The sequence below is a fragment of the Petaurus breviceps genome, unplaced genomic scaffold (assembly GCF_028583685.1).
Source record: "Petaurus breviceps papuanus isolate PSGF00001 unplaced genomic scaffold, PetGlider_PUasm1.0 189, whole genome shotgun sequence".
Lineage (NCBI taxonomy): Eukaryota > Metazoa > Chordata > Mammalia > Diprotodontia > Petauridae > Petaurus > Petaurus breviceps.
The window spans coordinates 766572-781859 of NW_027185809.1; the positions used below are offsets into that span (position 1 = coordinate 766572).

Below are 15288 nucleotides of genomic sequence, written 5' to 3' on the forward strand. Positions count from 1 at the left end.
CCGAAAAGCACGCCGCGCTCTGAGCTGCATCCAATCAGAGCTGCCGCAGTGAGTGCGTCATCCTGTTCTTCCCCAGTGATTTGCTTGCTGGCGCCATTGAGAGCAGTGCCGCGGAGGAGAGCTGAGGCAGGTCAACATAAGCCCTCCCCTGAAAATAAGCCCTCTGGTGTTTTTCTTTCCAAAAAAATAATAATAAGACAGTGTCTTATTATCGGGGAAACACGGTAGGACAGGTAGATGAGGCATGTAGGTAGGGTGCTGGTGTATGAAGTTTGAATAAGGGTTATAGTACTTCATAACAGGGCTAAGGACTTGAGTGATTGGAATGAGGAAAAAAGGGAAAGTCCTTCCAGGACAGTGTCATCATCATTATTATTGTTACTGTTACTAGCTAACATTTAAGGTTTTCTAGTGCCTTCCCTTTGTCAATTATCTCCAATTTATCCTGTATAAATCTTATTTGTACATAGTAGTTTGCATGTTGTCTCCCCCATTACACCATGAGCTGCTTCAGATCAAAGATTCTTTTTGCCTTCCTTTATGTCCCCAGCACTTAACACAGTACTTAGTATGTTGCAGGCGTCTAACATAGGGGTGGGGGAGCCTGAGATCTTGAGGCTACATTTGCCCCTGTAGGTCCTCAAGTGCACTATGGCTGTATCCAAACATATCCACTTAATAAAAGGATTTGGTTTATAAAACTTTTGCACTCAGTCAAAAGGCTGCCCCTAAGGACCTAGAAGGCCACAGGTTCCCCATCCATGATCTAACAAATGCTTATTGACTGACTATATGACGCTGGGCAAGGGACTTAAATGCTCTTTGCTTTATATTCCTCATCTGTGAAATGGGGATCTTAATAAGGCCTGCCTTCCAGGGTTATGAGTTTCAAATAAGATATTGATAAAGTATAAGGTACCCTGGGTTTTTCCTCAGTTTATTATCTTTATATACTATGGTTTGTTTAGCCATTCCCTAATTCTTTGGCACCTCTTTTGTTTCTCTGCCACAACAGAGAATGCTACTGTAAATGTATGTGTGAGTCTATTCAAGCTTTGGTGTATGTCTAGTATTCATTTATTGTTGTGTTGAAAGTTTCACATTCATAGTTTTGTGACTTTTAGATGTAGTTGCAAATTGCTTTACAGAATGAATGGAGGGACCAGTTTGCACATGGCTTCACCAGTGGTGTTTTATGCTAGTTCTCAATAGCTGTCTATTGTCATTTTCCTTTTTTGCCCATCTGAGTGTGAGGCGGAACCAAAACATTGTTTGAATTTGTAGTTCTTACTAGTTATTTGGAGACTTTTTTTCATGTGGCTTTGAGCTTGAATTTCTTCTTTTGGCATCTGGCTCTTTGAATAAAGTTGAGAAGGAAGCACAGTTTTGAAAGGAACAAGTTGTATGTACTCAGGATGAGCTGTTTTACATACAATCCTTTCTCTTTTCTGCATCATATATGAACTGGGTGGTTTTTGGATTCTTGTTTAAGTTAAGAAATTTTTAAAATAAACTTATAATTTTTATAAGTGAAATTGCTTGTTTGTAACCTAAGCATTTTTCTTGGGTAGGGTTGTAATCTCCCTTGGCAAAATGAGGAAGTTGGCAGTAGATAAAATGTGATGTCTTTCAGTTTTAGATCTTTACTTCTATGCTCTATGTAGGAGTGCTCTTGTTTTATATTTGTACTGGTATTAAGATTTGTATATTTATATTTCTGTGTGTATTTATGTATGTATTATAGATATAGCTATATCGTGCATATTAGACCTCTATTAGAGAAATTTTCTGCCTTAATTCTAATTGCATTGATTTTGTTTTTACAAAAGCTTTTTAATTTTTATGTAATCAAAATTGTCCAGTTTGTCTTAGGATCTTTTTTATCAATTTTGTTTAAGAACTCTCCTCTCATTATATTCCTCTCTCACCTCTTAATTTCACCTTTTAAGTATCATCCCTTCCTGTTAAATTGGTCCTGTGCCCTCTATCTATGTACACCTGTAAACATATATACACACATTCACATGTGTATTCATATGCCTATATACCCTTATATATAGACATATATATATTTCTATTCCCTTCAACTATTTTTTTAATAGTTGACTTTTTTTATTAACACATACACATTTACTTGTCTTCTGCCTTGTTGAAGCAGTAGGTTAGACAACATTTGCCACAATAATGTCTGTCAAAATGACTAGCCATAAAGACTCCAGCACCACATTCATCAGAAGGGCACTCTCGTCGAAGGCGGCTAATCTTGCCATTCTCATCAGCCTTATAGTATTTCAGAACAGCAAGCTTAACCTTCTTTCTCTTATGCTTGTTTTTTTGGGGAGTGGTGTAAGACTTCTTTTTCTTCTTGGCACCACCATGAAGCCTCAGAACAGGATGAAGGGTAGATTTCTTCTGAATGTTGTAGTCAGACAAAGTACGTCCATCTTTCAGTTGCTTGCCCGCAAAAATCAATCTTTGTCGATCAGGTGGAATGCCTTTCTTATCTTATCTTGGCCTTGACATTTTCAATAGTATTGGACGGTTCAACCTCAAGGGTGATGGTCTTCCCCATCAAAGTCTTCACGAAAATCTGCATCGTGGCACTGGGTCCACCTGAGGACAGAGGAAAGGTAAAAGGGATGGTCAAAGGCAGCAGGTGGGAAGCAATGAGACTTTGCCACAGAGCGCAAAGCCCAACTATTTTCATACTGAGAAAAGTTTCATCAGTACAATTATTGTTTTTCCATGTAGGAATGTTAATAGTTCAACTTTGATAAGTTTCTTATGATTTCTTTTCCTTGTTTACCTTCTCATGCTTCTCTTGCTTCTTGTATCTGAATGTCAAATTTTCTATTCAGCTCTGGTTTTTTTTTTTTTTTTTTTCATCAAGAATGCTTGAAAGAGCTTTTCTTGCTGGGTGGCTGGCGTGAAGTAGGGCCGGCTGGTCTCTCTCCATGTAATATGGATCCATCCTTCTTCCTGGAGCGATCCAGCGAAGTCTCATCATCATGACTGAACAGATGACCCTTTGGGGTACCCTTAAAGGCCACAATGGCTGGGTGACCCAGATCGCCACGACTCCCTTCCCGAGATAAGACCATTATCATGTGGAAGCTTACCAGAGATGAGAACAAACTATGGGATCCCCCAGCGGGCCCTCAGGGGTCACTCACATTTTGTTAGTGATGTGGTCATTTCCTCTCCTGGGATGGCACACTAAGACTGTGGGATCTTACAACTGGCACTACCACCAGGCACTTTGTTGGTCACACGAAGGATGTGCTGAGTTTAGCCTTCTCTTTAGACAACCATCAGATTGTCTCTGGTTCCCAGGATAAGACTATCAAGCTGTGGAACACCCTGGGTGTCTGTAAATACACTGTGCAGGATGAGAGCCACTCAGAGTGGGTGTTCTGTGTCCATTTTTCACCCAATAGCAACAACCCCATCATTGTCTCCTCTGGCTGGGACAAGCTGGTCAAGGTCTGGAACTTGGCCAACTGCAAACTGAAGACAAACCACACTGGCCACACAGGCTACTACCTAAACACAGTTACAGTTTCTCCTGATGGCTCTTTTTGTGCCTCTGGAGGCAAGGATGGTCAGGCCATGCTGTGGGACCTCAATGAGGGTAAGCACCTCTATACTCTGGATGGTGGTGACATAATTAATGCCCTCTGCTTCAGCCCCAATCGCTACTGGCTCTTTGCTGCCACTGGGCCCAGCATCTGGGACCCAGAGGGCAAAATCATTGTGGATGAGCTTAAGCAAGAAGTGATTAGCACCAGCAGCAAGGCTGAGCCTCCCCAATGTATTTCCTTAGCCTGGTCTGCTGATGGCCAGACTCTTTTTGCTGGATACACAGACAACTTGGTATGGGTGTGGCAGGTGACCATTGGCACTCAGTAAAGGGGTCAACCATAACTCAGATTTTGAAATAAAGACCTTAATTTCTGCCTTTTGGAAAAAAAAGAATGCTTGAAAGTCCTCTATTCCACTGAATGACCATATTTTCCCCTGAAACATGATACTCAGTTTTGCTGGGTACGTGATTCTTGGTTTTAATACCAGATCCTTTGACCTCCGGAATATCATATTCCAAGCCCTTCGATCCCTCAGTGTAGAAGCTGCCAGATCCTGAGTTATCCTGATTGTGTTTCCACAATATTCAAATTGTTTCTTCCTGGCTGCTTGTAATATTCTCTCCTTAATCTGGGAATTCTGGAACCTGGCTATAATATTCCTAGGAGTTTTCTTTTGGGGATCTTTTTCAGGAGGTGATGGGTGGATTCTTTCAACCTCTATTTTGCCTTCTGGTTCTAAAACATCAGGGAAATTTTCCTTGAGAATTTCTTGGAGCATGATTTCTAGGTTCTTACTTTGATCATGGCTTTCAGGTAGTCCAATAATTTTTAAAATGATCTCTCCTGGATCTATTTTCCAGGTCAGTGGTTTTTCCCATGAGATATTTCACATTGCCTTCTATTCTTTCGTTTGTTTGGATCTGTTTAATAGCATCTTGATTTTTCATAAAGTCATTAGCTTCCATTTGCTGCAGTCTAGTTCTGAAGAAATGGTTCTCCTCAGTGAGCTTTTGAGATTCTTTTTCCATCTGGCAAATTTGGCTTTTTAAGGCATTCTTCTCCTCATTGCCTTTTTGAGCCTCTTTTGCCATTTGAGTTAGTCTTTTTTTTTAAGGTAGTATTTTCCTTCGTCAGGCTGTTGACTTTCATTTCGTAATTTTCTTACATCGTTTTCATTTCTCTTCCCAATTTTTCCTCTACTTCTCTTATCTGCTTCTTAAGGTCCTCTTTGGCCTGTAATCAGCTCATATTTTCCTTTGAAGCTTTTGGTGCAGGAGTTCTGACTTCCCTGTCTTCCTCCTGTTCCATGCTTTGCTCCTTTTTGTCCCCAAAATAGGAGTCAATAATATTGGAATCTTATGTCTGCTTTGTTTCCTTTGCCTGGTCATGTTGCCATTCAGTCACTTGACCCCTGGGCTTTTTGCCACAGTAGGACTCTGCCACCAGACAGGGGAGCTTTCATCCCAAACACTGGGGATTTCTCAGCTGCCAGAGGTATTAGATGGGTGCCCTCTCTGAGACCTCCACATGCTCTGGCAAGCTGGACACACACCCCAGGACCTCCACCCTAGACTGCAATCCAAATCCAAGCAGGTTAAAGCAAGAGCGATTACCCCTCAGACTGATCCTTTGGTCCCCCTACACTGTGCAGGCCAGGACCTGAAGCTGCCATGCGGTGCTGGCTGCTTGCCCCGGGGCAAAAGCCAATGTATTCCCTCTTACTGGGTCCCAAAGTCCAGACTGCACTGACCTCTCACTTTGTCCTTAGTTAGCATCTGTGTGTTGATAATTCTGGCAAGGGCCACAGCTGTTGCTTATCTGGAGTCCCTCTTGCCCGCAGCTGGTCAGACCCGCCCTGGGGCTAAAATCTCTGGCTCGAGAGGGCCTGGGCTTGGCTCCCAGAGTGCTGCACTGGCCAATGCCTCTCAGGCTGTCCTCAGAGGGAGGTTAGCTTCTCTGTGTCATTTTGTGGGTTCTGCAGCTCCAAAGTTTGTTCAGAGCCCCCTTTTACATTCATTGAGGAAGGTGGAAGCCGGCTCAGCTTGGAGGTCATGCTTCTACTCCGCCATTTTGGCTCTGCCCCCAAGGCACTATTTCATATGACTTCTGTTGATGAAGTTGTCTATTTTTTAAGGAGCATAAAATAGTTTTTATGATTTGAAATTGGGTACTACTGATTTTCTTTCCTTCACACTTTTCCCCCACTATTTCCCTCGAGATTCTAATCCTTTTGTCCCTTTACTTGAATTCTGTTATAATTTTGTCTGCTCTTCAACAGCCCTGGCCTGGGACAAGGACTCTCTAGGTTTCCCTCAGTGCTTGGGTCACTTTTTAAGCTTAGAGCCTCCATACTATCCCCTGTCTAGTTCCTCTTAACCACAGGAAGTTGACTTTATCTTCTGCTATTAGAACCCTGATGGACTGGTAGAACATAGAAAGATGTTCTGGCATCAGTCTCTGAGGAAACTGCATACATGGTGGGTATTCTCAGATCCTCTGTCTCCCCATGCATTTACCTACCCTTTGATCTATAGAATAACCCTATATATGATGTAGGTGCTATTATTACCATCTTGGTTCTACATATGAAACTACCAAGGGCGAAAATGATGAAGTGACTTTCCCATAGTTCCACAGTGAGGAATTGAGTCTAGGTTATACTCTTTCCAAGTCCATCTCTTTATACACTGTTATGTTTCTGGGGTAAATTGTCAAATTTCTAGTTTTGGTTAATGAGTCCTACCTTTTAAAAGCAATCTGCAGAAGTCTCAGGCACAAATGATACACCACATGGAGGGGTGTGTGTATTAATTACACTTCCTCAAATGGATCTCTGATTTCATCAATATGGAACTCCTCAATAATGCACATTGTAGTCAATCGATGCCTGTCTGTCATGTACAACTGCTGTTCATGTTCTCCTGAAAGTTCAATGTGGGGGAGCACTCAGTGTGCTATATAGAGTTCTTCACTTTCTCCTGACATCCTGAGGACACCTCTGAAGCACTCTGAGTGTCTACCTGTTATTCCTTTACCACATCACTAGCCCATCTTCTTTCTGCCATTCAGTTCCCTGAGAATCATCCTTTTACTCCTGTTCTTCAGAGTTCTTCACTGACTAAACTGCAACCTACTCACACCCTTTGTGTGACTGATATTCATTTTTACTTCTCCGGTGAATGTCGTATTCCATGTCTTGCTGCCATATGCCAACAATGGTAGAGTGCTGGTATTGTCCTTCATGGGAGGCTTGGGTTTATGAAAAGAACTTTGTGATTTTCCAAAGGCAAGAAAACAGTAGAGCAGCTTACTCTCCTCCTCACAATCAATTCCGTCCATCTGAACACAGATGTGTCCCAGACACACAGTGGTGGGTGAGCTACATAGGTTGTGCAAACAAATGCTTGCTGGAGTTTAGGCAATAGATATTCTTCATCCACTTAGTCCTTGCTGTGTGGATGGTCAATCCAGGTCCCTTTGAGGATTCTCTTCAGTGTTCTGGGTCTTGATGCAATCAGCACAATATCATCTGCAAGCCAGAGCAAACCTAGACAGTCTCACCATCCACAGAGAATCCCTTTTCACCTTGGGACTCGCAGCCTCATCACCTCCACTACACTGCAGAACAATTTGGGCAAGCCTACATCTTCGGTCTCTCATGCCTTGTCTTGGTGTTTATGACCAGAAGGTTATTGAATAGGCTTGTTTCTGTTAGAAGATCTTTCAAGGAAGCATGAATGATGTGGGCACACCTATGGGAGAACCTTGCTGTAAAAGTCTTTCACAGTAAAGGATGTTGTGGGTTTGTTTCTTTTTTTAATCTGCAAATGACCACAGTGATTATGTGCAGTCTTGTATTCTCTTCATTACTTATCCATTGGTAAAGTTGTGAGTCAGCTATTCTCTACTGATACCCTCATCTAGGATGTCCTTAATTCATGTAAAGAGTCTCAGAAATATTTTGTATAAACGAAGAGATGGATATAGATTTGTAACTGTTATTATTCTCTTGATTACCTTTTTTCAGTATTATTAAATTCAGATTTTAAAGTTTTCTTTAAAGTCGTTTTACTCTCAGCTGTTTCTGTCTGCTTTAATAGATTGGCACTACCCATAATTATCCATTATTCTTCTTAGTAAGATTGTGCAAAATAGTTTATGTCCCAGTCTAATTGTTTCTTTTAGCAGCTATCTCCATCTGGCATAAAGACATATGCATGATGACTAGGCTTTCTTGGTCTCCTTGTTGTGGCAGTGAATTTATTTTGGTTAACTCTCTGAATGCAGTTGTTATAATTGCAAATGTGTGTCTCTATGTATATCAATCTGCCCACTGACATACTGTATACTATTAGACATACATATCTATAGATGCATTTCTACATGTATCTATAGATTTAAATATAATGTGTTTCCATCTGTATTATTGGAGGGAACTCCCGATTCAGTGAGACCATAGATCCATTTGATTATTTGAATTCATGTAGATACAGTTATAGGCAGGCATTGTGTCATGATAGATTTGTAGTGAGAAAAACCTGGGTTTGCATTCCCCTTCTGAAACTTATTAGCTGTGTGACTCTGCATAAGGCATACATAGAGGAGGGTAGAAAGAATTCCCATACCAGAATTCCCTACACTCACCCATGTTGGTTAAAAGGTTCTTTGCATATTTATTCATTATAATTGTTTCATAGCATCTCATATGATGCCTTGTTTAATTTTGGGATAACTATTCCTTATGCTGACCCAAATCTACCTTAATTTCCCTTCATTTGCACTAGTTCTGCTTCCCCCTGAACTAAAGAATGTCTGCCCTTTCTTAGAAAACATCCTTTTCTTTTTAAAAAAAAAAATGCAATTATATGTAATTATACATATGTAAAATATGTTTAAAAAAACAATTTTTTAACATTCTTTTAAAAAAATTTTTGAGTTCCAAATCCTCTCTCCTTTCCCTCCCCCTCCTACAATTATAATGTAGATTATAAATGTTCAGTTATGCAAAGCATATTTACATATTACCCATGTTGTAAAAAAACAGAAAAGAAAAAGTAAAAAAAAAATGTTCTTTGATCTACATCAGAATCCATTGACCTTTTTACAACAGTTGTCCTTCCAAATTCCCCATTTCCCTCAAGTTTTCTTCAAATGAGTTCGTTTCTACATCATTCTGGTTGCCCTTCTATTGAATCTTTCTTGTTTTTTTTTTTTAATTGAAAATTAAAAAAAACAATCTATAACTCTAAATTCAGTAAAGATAATGGTGGAGGTAGTAGCTTTTTTGATGTGTGGACCCTCTACTTTAGTTAATGATAGCCTGAAATTTCTTTGAACTATTGGTTTGTATGTAGTTTATTAGCTTAAACCTTGTGGTCTTTTTTATTTGAACAGCTATTGAGCCAAGTTTCATTTGTTTTTATGCAGTTGACTTCTTTTTAAGGCAACTATATGTTATGGTGGGTATTGAGCATTGGACCTGCAATCAGTAAGACCTATTTTCAAATCTGTGATCTTTGGCAAACCCCTTAAATTTTTCTTTCTTCAGTTTCCTTATTTGTAACATGAGGACAATAATTAGCACCTATCTTTCTAGTTGTGGGGATAAAATGAGATATTTGTAAAGCATTTTGGAGATCCAAACATCTACTTCTGTTAAATTCTACCTTGTTGGTCTTAGTTTATTGTTCCAGATTTTATTTAGATAATTTTGGATCTTAATTCTTATATTGAATATCCAGTTCAACTTTGTATTAGTCACATACTTGATAAGCATACTATAGGTATCTTTATCCAGATATTTGAGACACTTTTGATTTTGACAATATTTGAAGGCTCTGTTACCTTTCACAAGTCATCTAATGTCCCTAGGCTTCAGTTCCCTCCTTTATAAAATAATGATGTTAGATTAGATACCTTCTGAAGTATCTTTCAACTCTCTACCTGTAATTTTTTGATCATATAAGTACAGATCTTCATGGTTTGACATTAGAAACATGCTTCTAAGTTGATGTCTATTCATTAAGCCTTTGGATGTGATTGTTTAACCAACTTGCACTTTTTCCTTTAGTATACTAATTGGAATGATATTGTTTGAGAGTTTAAAGCATTCAACAAGCATTAAGCTCCTACTAGGTGTCAGGCATTGTGTTAGGCACTGAAAATGCAAATATAACGGATTGCATAATCCCTGCTTAAAAGGTCTTTGCATTCTAACATGAGAGACAGAAATCTATTATGTAGGTATACCTTGCAAAAATTATTTTTTTTGGCATTGTCCTAACCCATTCCGCCAGTAATCCCACTGTAAAATGAAATTAGATTAGTTTAGCATGACTACTTTTAGTAAGTCCATGTTGGTTCTTAATGATCTGTTTTCTAGATCACAAACTGTCTCTTCAAAAATATGTGTAGAGGGGCAGCTACCGTGTTTCCCCGATAATAAGACCTATCCCAAAAATAAGCCATCCCCTTACTGTGTAAGATTCCTCTAAAATAAGCCCTATTGAGATTGCTACTGTAGTGAAGGTGATCCCCTGTGCTATTACCCTCTGTATGTACCGCCCCCCCCCTGAAACTCACGCTGCGCTCTGAGCTGCATCCGGTCAGAGCTGCAGCAGTGAGCGCGTCATCCTGTTCTTCCCCAGTGATTTGCTTATTGAATAAAGGTACATTTTTTTGTTCACATTTACCTGTTTATTAAAATTGCTGTCAATGTTTATTAAAATAAGCCCTCCCCTGAAAATAAACCCTCTGGTGTTTTTCTGTCCAAAAAAAAATTAATAAGACAGTGTCTTATTTTCGGGGAAACACGGTAGGTGGCACAGTGGATAGAGCACCCGGCCCTGGAGTCAGGAGGACCTGAGCTCAAATCTGACTTCGGACACTTAACATTTACTAGCCTTGTGACCTTGAGCAATTCTCTTAACCCCAGTTGCCTGCATTCTCCCTCCAAAAAGCAAAAAAAAAAAATGTACATAGAAACAAAACATTGTACAATGACCAACTTTAATATATTTAGCTCTTCTCAGCAATGCAATGATCTAAGACAATTCCAAAAGACTCATGCTGGAAAGTGCTATCCACAACCAGAAAGAGATCTGATAAAATCTGAATGCAGATCGAAGTTTACTATTTTCTCTCTTTTTTCTCTTTAGCTCCAGTTCTTCCTTACAACATGACTAGTGTGGAAATATATTTACTATGATTGTACATATGTGATAGCCTACATCAGATTGCATGCAGTGTTAGGGAGTGAGGAGGGAAAGGAGGGGGAGAAAATTTAAAACTCAGTCTTATAAAAGTGAATGTTAAAAACTAAAAATGAGTTAAAATTTCAATAAATAAATTGTCATATATTTGTATATGTATTGTAGAATCTCTCTATGACCTGACATCAAGCTTAATTGTTTATAGTTTTCAGAAAGGTACCTCTTTCTCATGTCTGATAAATTGAGGGAATATTTGTAAAAAATTGAGTGTTTAAAAAAAATTCACTGAGACTTAAAGCATGTCTCCTGTTGCATTTTCTCAAAGATTACTGACTGATCACAATTTCATAGTCTTAGAGTGCTCTAATGTAATTCATGTAGTCTTGATAACTTGAATTCATGGTCTTTTTTTTTTTTTTAACTATTTCTCTTCCTTGGCCTTAAATTTCTGTCCTTATATGATGTCTGTTACCTCTTTCAGGTTTTTGTCATGAAGATAATTTTCTATAACCTAGTATAACATGGACCTTGCTATGTTGTGGGTCCAAGCTAAAGCTGTGCTGTCTTTAGTATTTTTTACAGATCTTAGCTCATTCTGAGTTTTATAGCTTTTGTGACACTTCTTAGCAATTTTCCAGTCATGTTATGTATCTTTGATTATGTGCTTTTTCATTTTTTTATATTTAATTTTAAAATCCAATGTTAGAGAACTCTCTGTTCAGTTATATTAGTTTCTTCATTCAACATTAAGTACCTAAATGTGCAATACTTTGTGCTAAGTGCAATGATAAATAAGATAAAATTACTTCTGCGCAAAAGGTGCATTTGCTTGTGTCACATTTCAGTTTACAACTTGTCTCCTTTTGAGTTAAATGTGTAAACAATGTGTGTAGTTTTGTGCTTGATCTGAGGAATAATTTCTATATTACATTACTTTCTTCATGGAATTTTAACTTTTTTTAGTCACATAAGATTTAGTTAAATTTAATTATAATATTAGGATTATAAGATTGTAAAATATTAGCAAGATCATTGCATTGCAGATAATTTTAGGAATAATTTAATTTTTCAGAACTTTCGAGCATGCTGTTTTAGCTGCAGGAACAGATTTCCGATCTGACAGATTATGGGAAATGTACATAAACTGGGAAAATGAACAGGGAAATCTGAGAGAGGTTACAACTATATATGATCGTATTCTTGGTATTCCAACACAACTCTATAGTCATCATTTCCAGAGGTAAGTAGAAAAACTAGGGATTTTAAGGTGCTTTAAAAATACTTGGTTGTGGGGCAGCTAGGTGGCATAATGAATAGAGCACTGGCCATGGAATCAGGAGGACCTGAGTTCAAATCCGGCCTCAGCCACTTAAAAAAAAAAAAAAAACTAGCCAGGTGACCTTGGTCAAGTCACTTAACCCCAATTCCCTTGTCTCCACCCCAATAAATAAACAAACAACTAAATAAATGAATGAATGGTAAAGAATAATTAGTTGTGAGAAGTACTTTCTGAATGTTTTGTATAGTACCTTCAAGTGTATTACAGTGGATATATTGGATTTTGAATCAGAAGACCCTGGTGTGGGTCTTGGCTGTGTTATTTAATCACTATTATAAGTTTGCACAATTTACTTTCAAAAATCCGTTAATTATAGTGCCTGTTTTTTAAATTGGTCAAAAGCACTTTCAAGATAGTAACTGAGTATATTGATTGTAAAATCTTCTTTTTTACTTTTCAAAGAAGAAAACATGGTCTAGACATGTTATGATAATATTGTTCTGAGTGGTGAAGAAGCTAGGAATTGAATCCAAATTTTTCTCTTTTGGTGCTGGTATTTGTATATGTATATACGCACGTGCGTACATACAGTGTATGTATAGATTTGTATGTGTCTCTGTATACACACAAAGTATCTTCTCTCTTTTTTTCCCTTCTCTTCTTTGGGTCACCTCCCCTGGCCAAGAAATGTGTTATGACTGGCAAATGTGGAGAATCAAGCACATAGGAAACACTTAACAAATGCTTTATCTATTTTTCTAAATGAACCCATAATATGAAATTTTTATTCAGAAGAATTATAGTGTTGATATCATCAAAACATTGTAAGGGAATGTTTGTCAGCATAACAAGGAAGTTATAGAGATAGGTATTAGAATTAGATTCATTAAAACTATTCTTCATGGTAAATGTCAAATTAAGCTTTTTAGGTAGGAATCTATACAATAAATAAGTTTCTTTAACTAAATTTTTCAGTAGTATTCACATCTGGGTGCACATAGGTGTCTGTTTCTCTATAAGCATGTGTAGCATTTATATGGGCAGCTAGCTAGTGGCCCAGTGGGCCTAAAGCCCGGGAAACTAGTCTTCCTGAGTTCAAATCTGGCTTCAGACACTAACTGGGTGATCCTGGTAACTTCACTTTGTTTGCCTTCACTTCCTCATCTGTAAAATGAACTGGAGAAAGAAAGAACTACTCCAGGAACTTTGCCAAGAAAACCCCAGATAGGGTAATGAAGAGTCAGACGCAAACTATTTATGTACAGTAACTTTGATTATTGATTTATTTTGTAATACAAATCCATTGTCTATGCTTTCTTCTTGATATTAACTTGGGGGGGCATAGGACAAAAACATTTATTCTAATTGTCTTTTCTCAGGGAATCTCCTGAATTTAATAAATAGATGAATAGCTTTATGAATTTTAAAAAAATCTTTAACTGACTTGAACAATACTCTCTCTTTATCTTTTTTTTTCTTTTTGGAGGGGGGATGGTAGGGCAATTGGGATTAAGTGACTTGCCCTAGGTCACATGGCTAGTTTTTGTGTTAAGTGTCTGAGGCCGCATTTGAACTCAGGTACTCCTGACTCCAGGGCAGGCGCTCTATTCACCACGTCACCTAGACAACCCTGAACAATTCTCTTTAAAGAAAGAGTCCATTGAGAGATAATGATCCATCTGAGTATTTTTAAAAGTATATAGCAAAATGAAATCAAATTTATATTTGATTTATAGGATTTATATTTTAAAAAATCTTAGTCATAATTTTGTTCATGCAGTTTTGTGTTTGTGTTAATTTATACCATTATGCTTTTATCTCTGATGCTGGTTCTTTTTTTGAATAAATTCCTCTGATACATTCAAGTTTTATCAGACTTTATTTCTCATTTTTTTAATTCTGAAAATTAAAAGGTTAATGTATATTTTCTCTAAAAGAATAAGATGTGCCAAGTCTTAAGAAATGTTTACTATATATATTATTGTATGTTCTAGGTTTAAAGAACATGTACAGAATAACTTGCCTAGAGATCTTTTAACTAGTGAGCAATTTATTCAGCTACGAAGAGAACTGGCTTCTGTAAATGGACACAGTGGTGATGATGGCCCCCCTGGTGATGATTTACCCTCTGGAATTGAAGATATAACTGATCCAGCAAAGGTAATTAAAAAGTTAAAGTTCTTCCCTTAGTATATGATAAACCCTATTTTTGCAGATTCTTCATTACAGATATAATGTATTGAATTATAAACTATCCTTTTACCAATCACTTCTAATTTTGCAGGTGAAATGATGTTAATAACAAGTGTTTCGGTTCTCTTCAAGGCAAATAATGACTAATTCCTCAGCTGCAACTTTTACATTTAAGTGTGATTTATGTAATCTGTTTATAGAAACAAGTATTTTGTATTAATTTAACATAGAAAATAAATTTTGCCTCTTAAAAATAACCAGCAAAAGAATTTCTTGATAATGTACTTACTACCTAGAAACTTGAAGAAATGCAAAAATAGTGTTTTCTGAAAATTCTGTAAGGGGTGAATTTTAACATTGATACTGTCTCTGGTAGAACGAATAGTGTTGTATAACTTTATAATTCTGAGATCAATGTAAGCTGGTATAAGTTGAAATCTGTTGATATGCTGCTATAATTTCTTCACCTCCCCCCTTTTTTCTCTCCTAAGCTAATCACTGAAATAGAAAACATGAGACATAGAATCATTGAGATTCATCAAGAAATGTTTAATTACAATGAGCATGAGGTTAGCAAAAGGTGGACCTTTGAAGAAGGCGTAAGTGTCCTTTTTTTGAAATACATATGATGTATTGAAACTTGACTTATTGTTTTATGTTTTTATATTTGTGCCTGTTTAGGAAATAAAGATGGTATACTTGTTTCCCTATCTGAAATATCTATCCTGTATATAAAGCTCATTAAAATAATTTGTTTGAATTCTAATAGGTACCATGAGTCAATCAAGATTTTATTAGAGTTCTTAGAATATTGCATAAAGTTATATAAATTGGTACGTGCTGAACTAGATCATAATCATTAGATGATGCTGAAAAGCCAAGAGTTCATGAGTAGTTTCAAAAAAAAATTTCATTATGTCTAGCTAGAATAGCTTAATATTTTAAATTATTACATTAGAATGTGTTAATGTGCCTCATAGGCAATTATACCAAGTACAGAGAATATAAATAAAAAAAAACC

The 15288-nt window shown here is 37.3% G+C and overlaps 1 protein-coding gene and 2 pseudogenes across 5 annotated transcripts in view; 2 read left to right on the forward strand and 1 right to left on the reverse strand.

The window, feature by feature from the left end:
- Positions 1–15288, forward strand: part of PRPF39 (pre-mRNA processing factor 39) — a 53006-nt gene that overhangs the window by 24364 nt on the left and 13354 nt on the right. For all 5 annotated transcript variants that reach the window (XM_069091772.1, XM_069091771.1, XM_069091770.1 and 2 more), the window contains 3 exons: positions 11868–12035; positions 14069–14234; positions 14759–14866. In XM_069091772.1, the coding sequence (XP_068947873.1) occupies positions 11868–12035; positions 14069–14234; positions 14759–14866 (442 nt within the window). The remainder of the gene's footprint in view (positions 1–11867; positions 12036–14068; positions 14235–14758; positions 14867–15288) is intronic.
- Positions 2122–2707, reverse strand: LOC138164186 (ubiquitin-ribosomal protein eS31 fusion protein-like; annotated as a pseudogene).
- On the forward strand, positions 3009–3924 carry LOC138164184 (small ribosomal subunit protein RACK1-like; annotated as a pseudogene).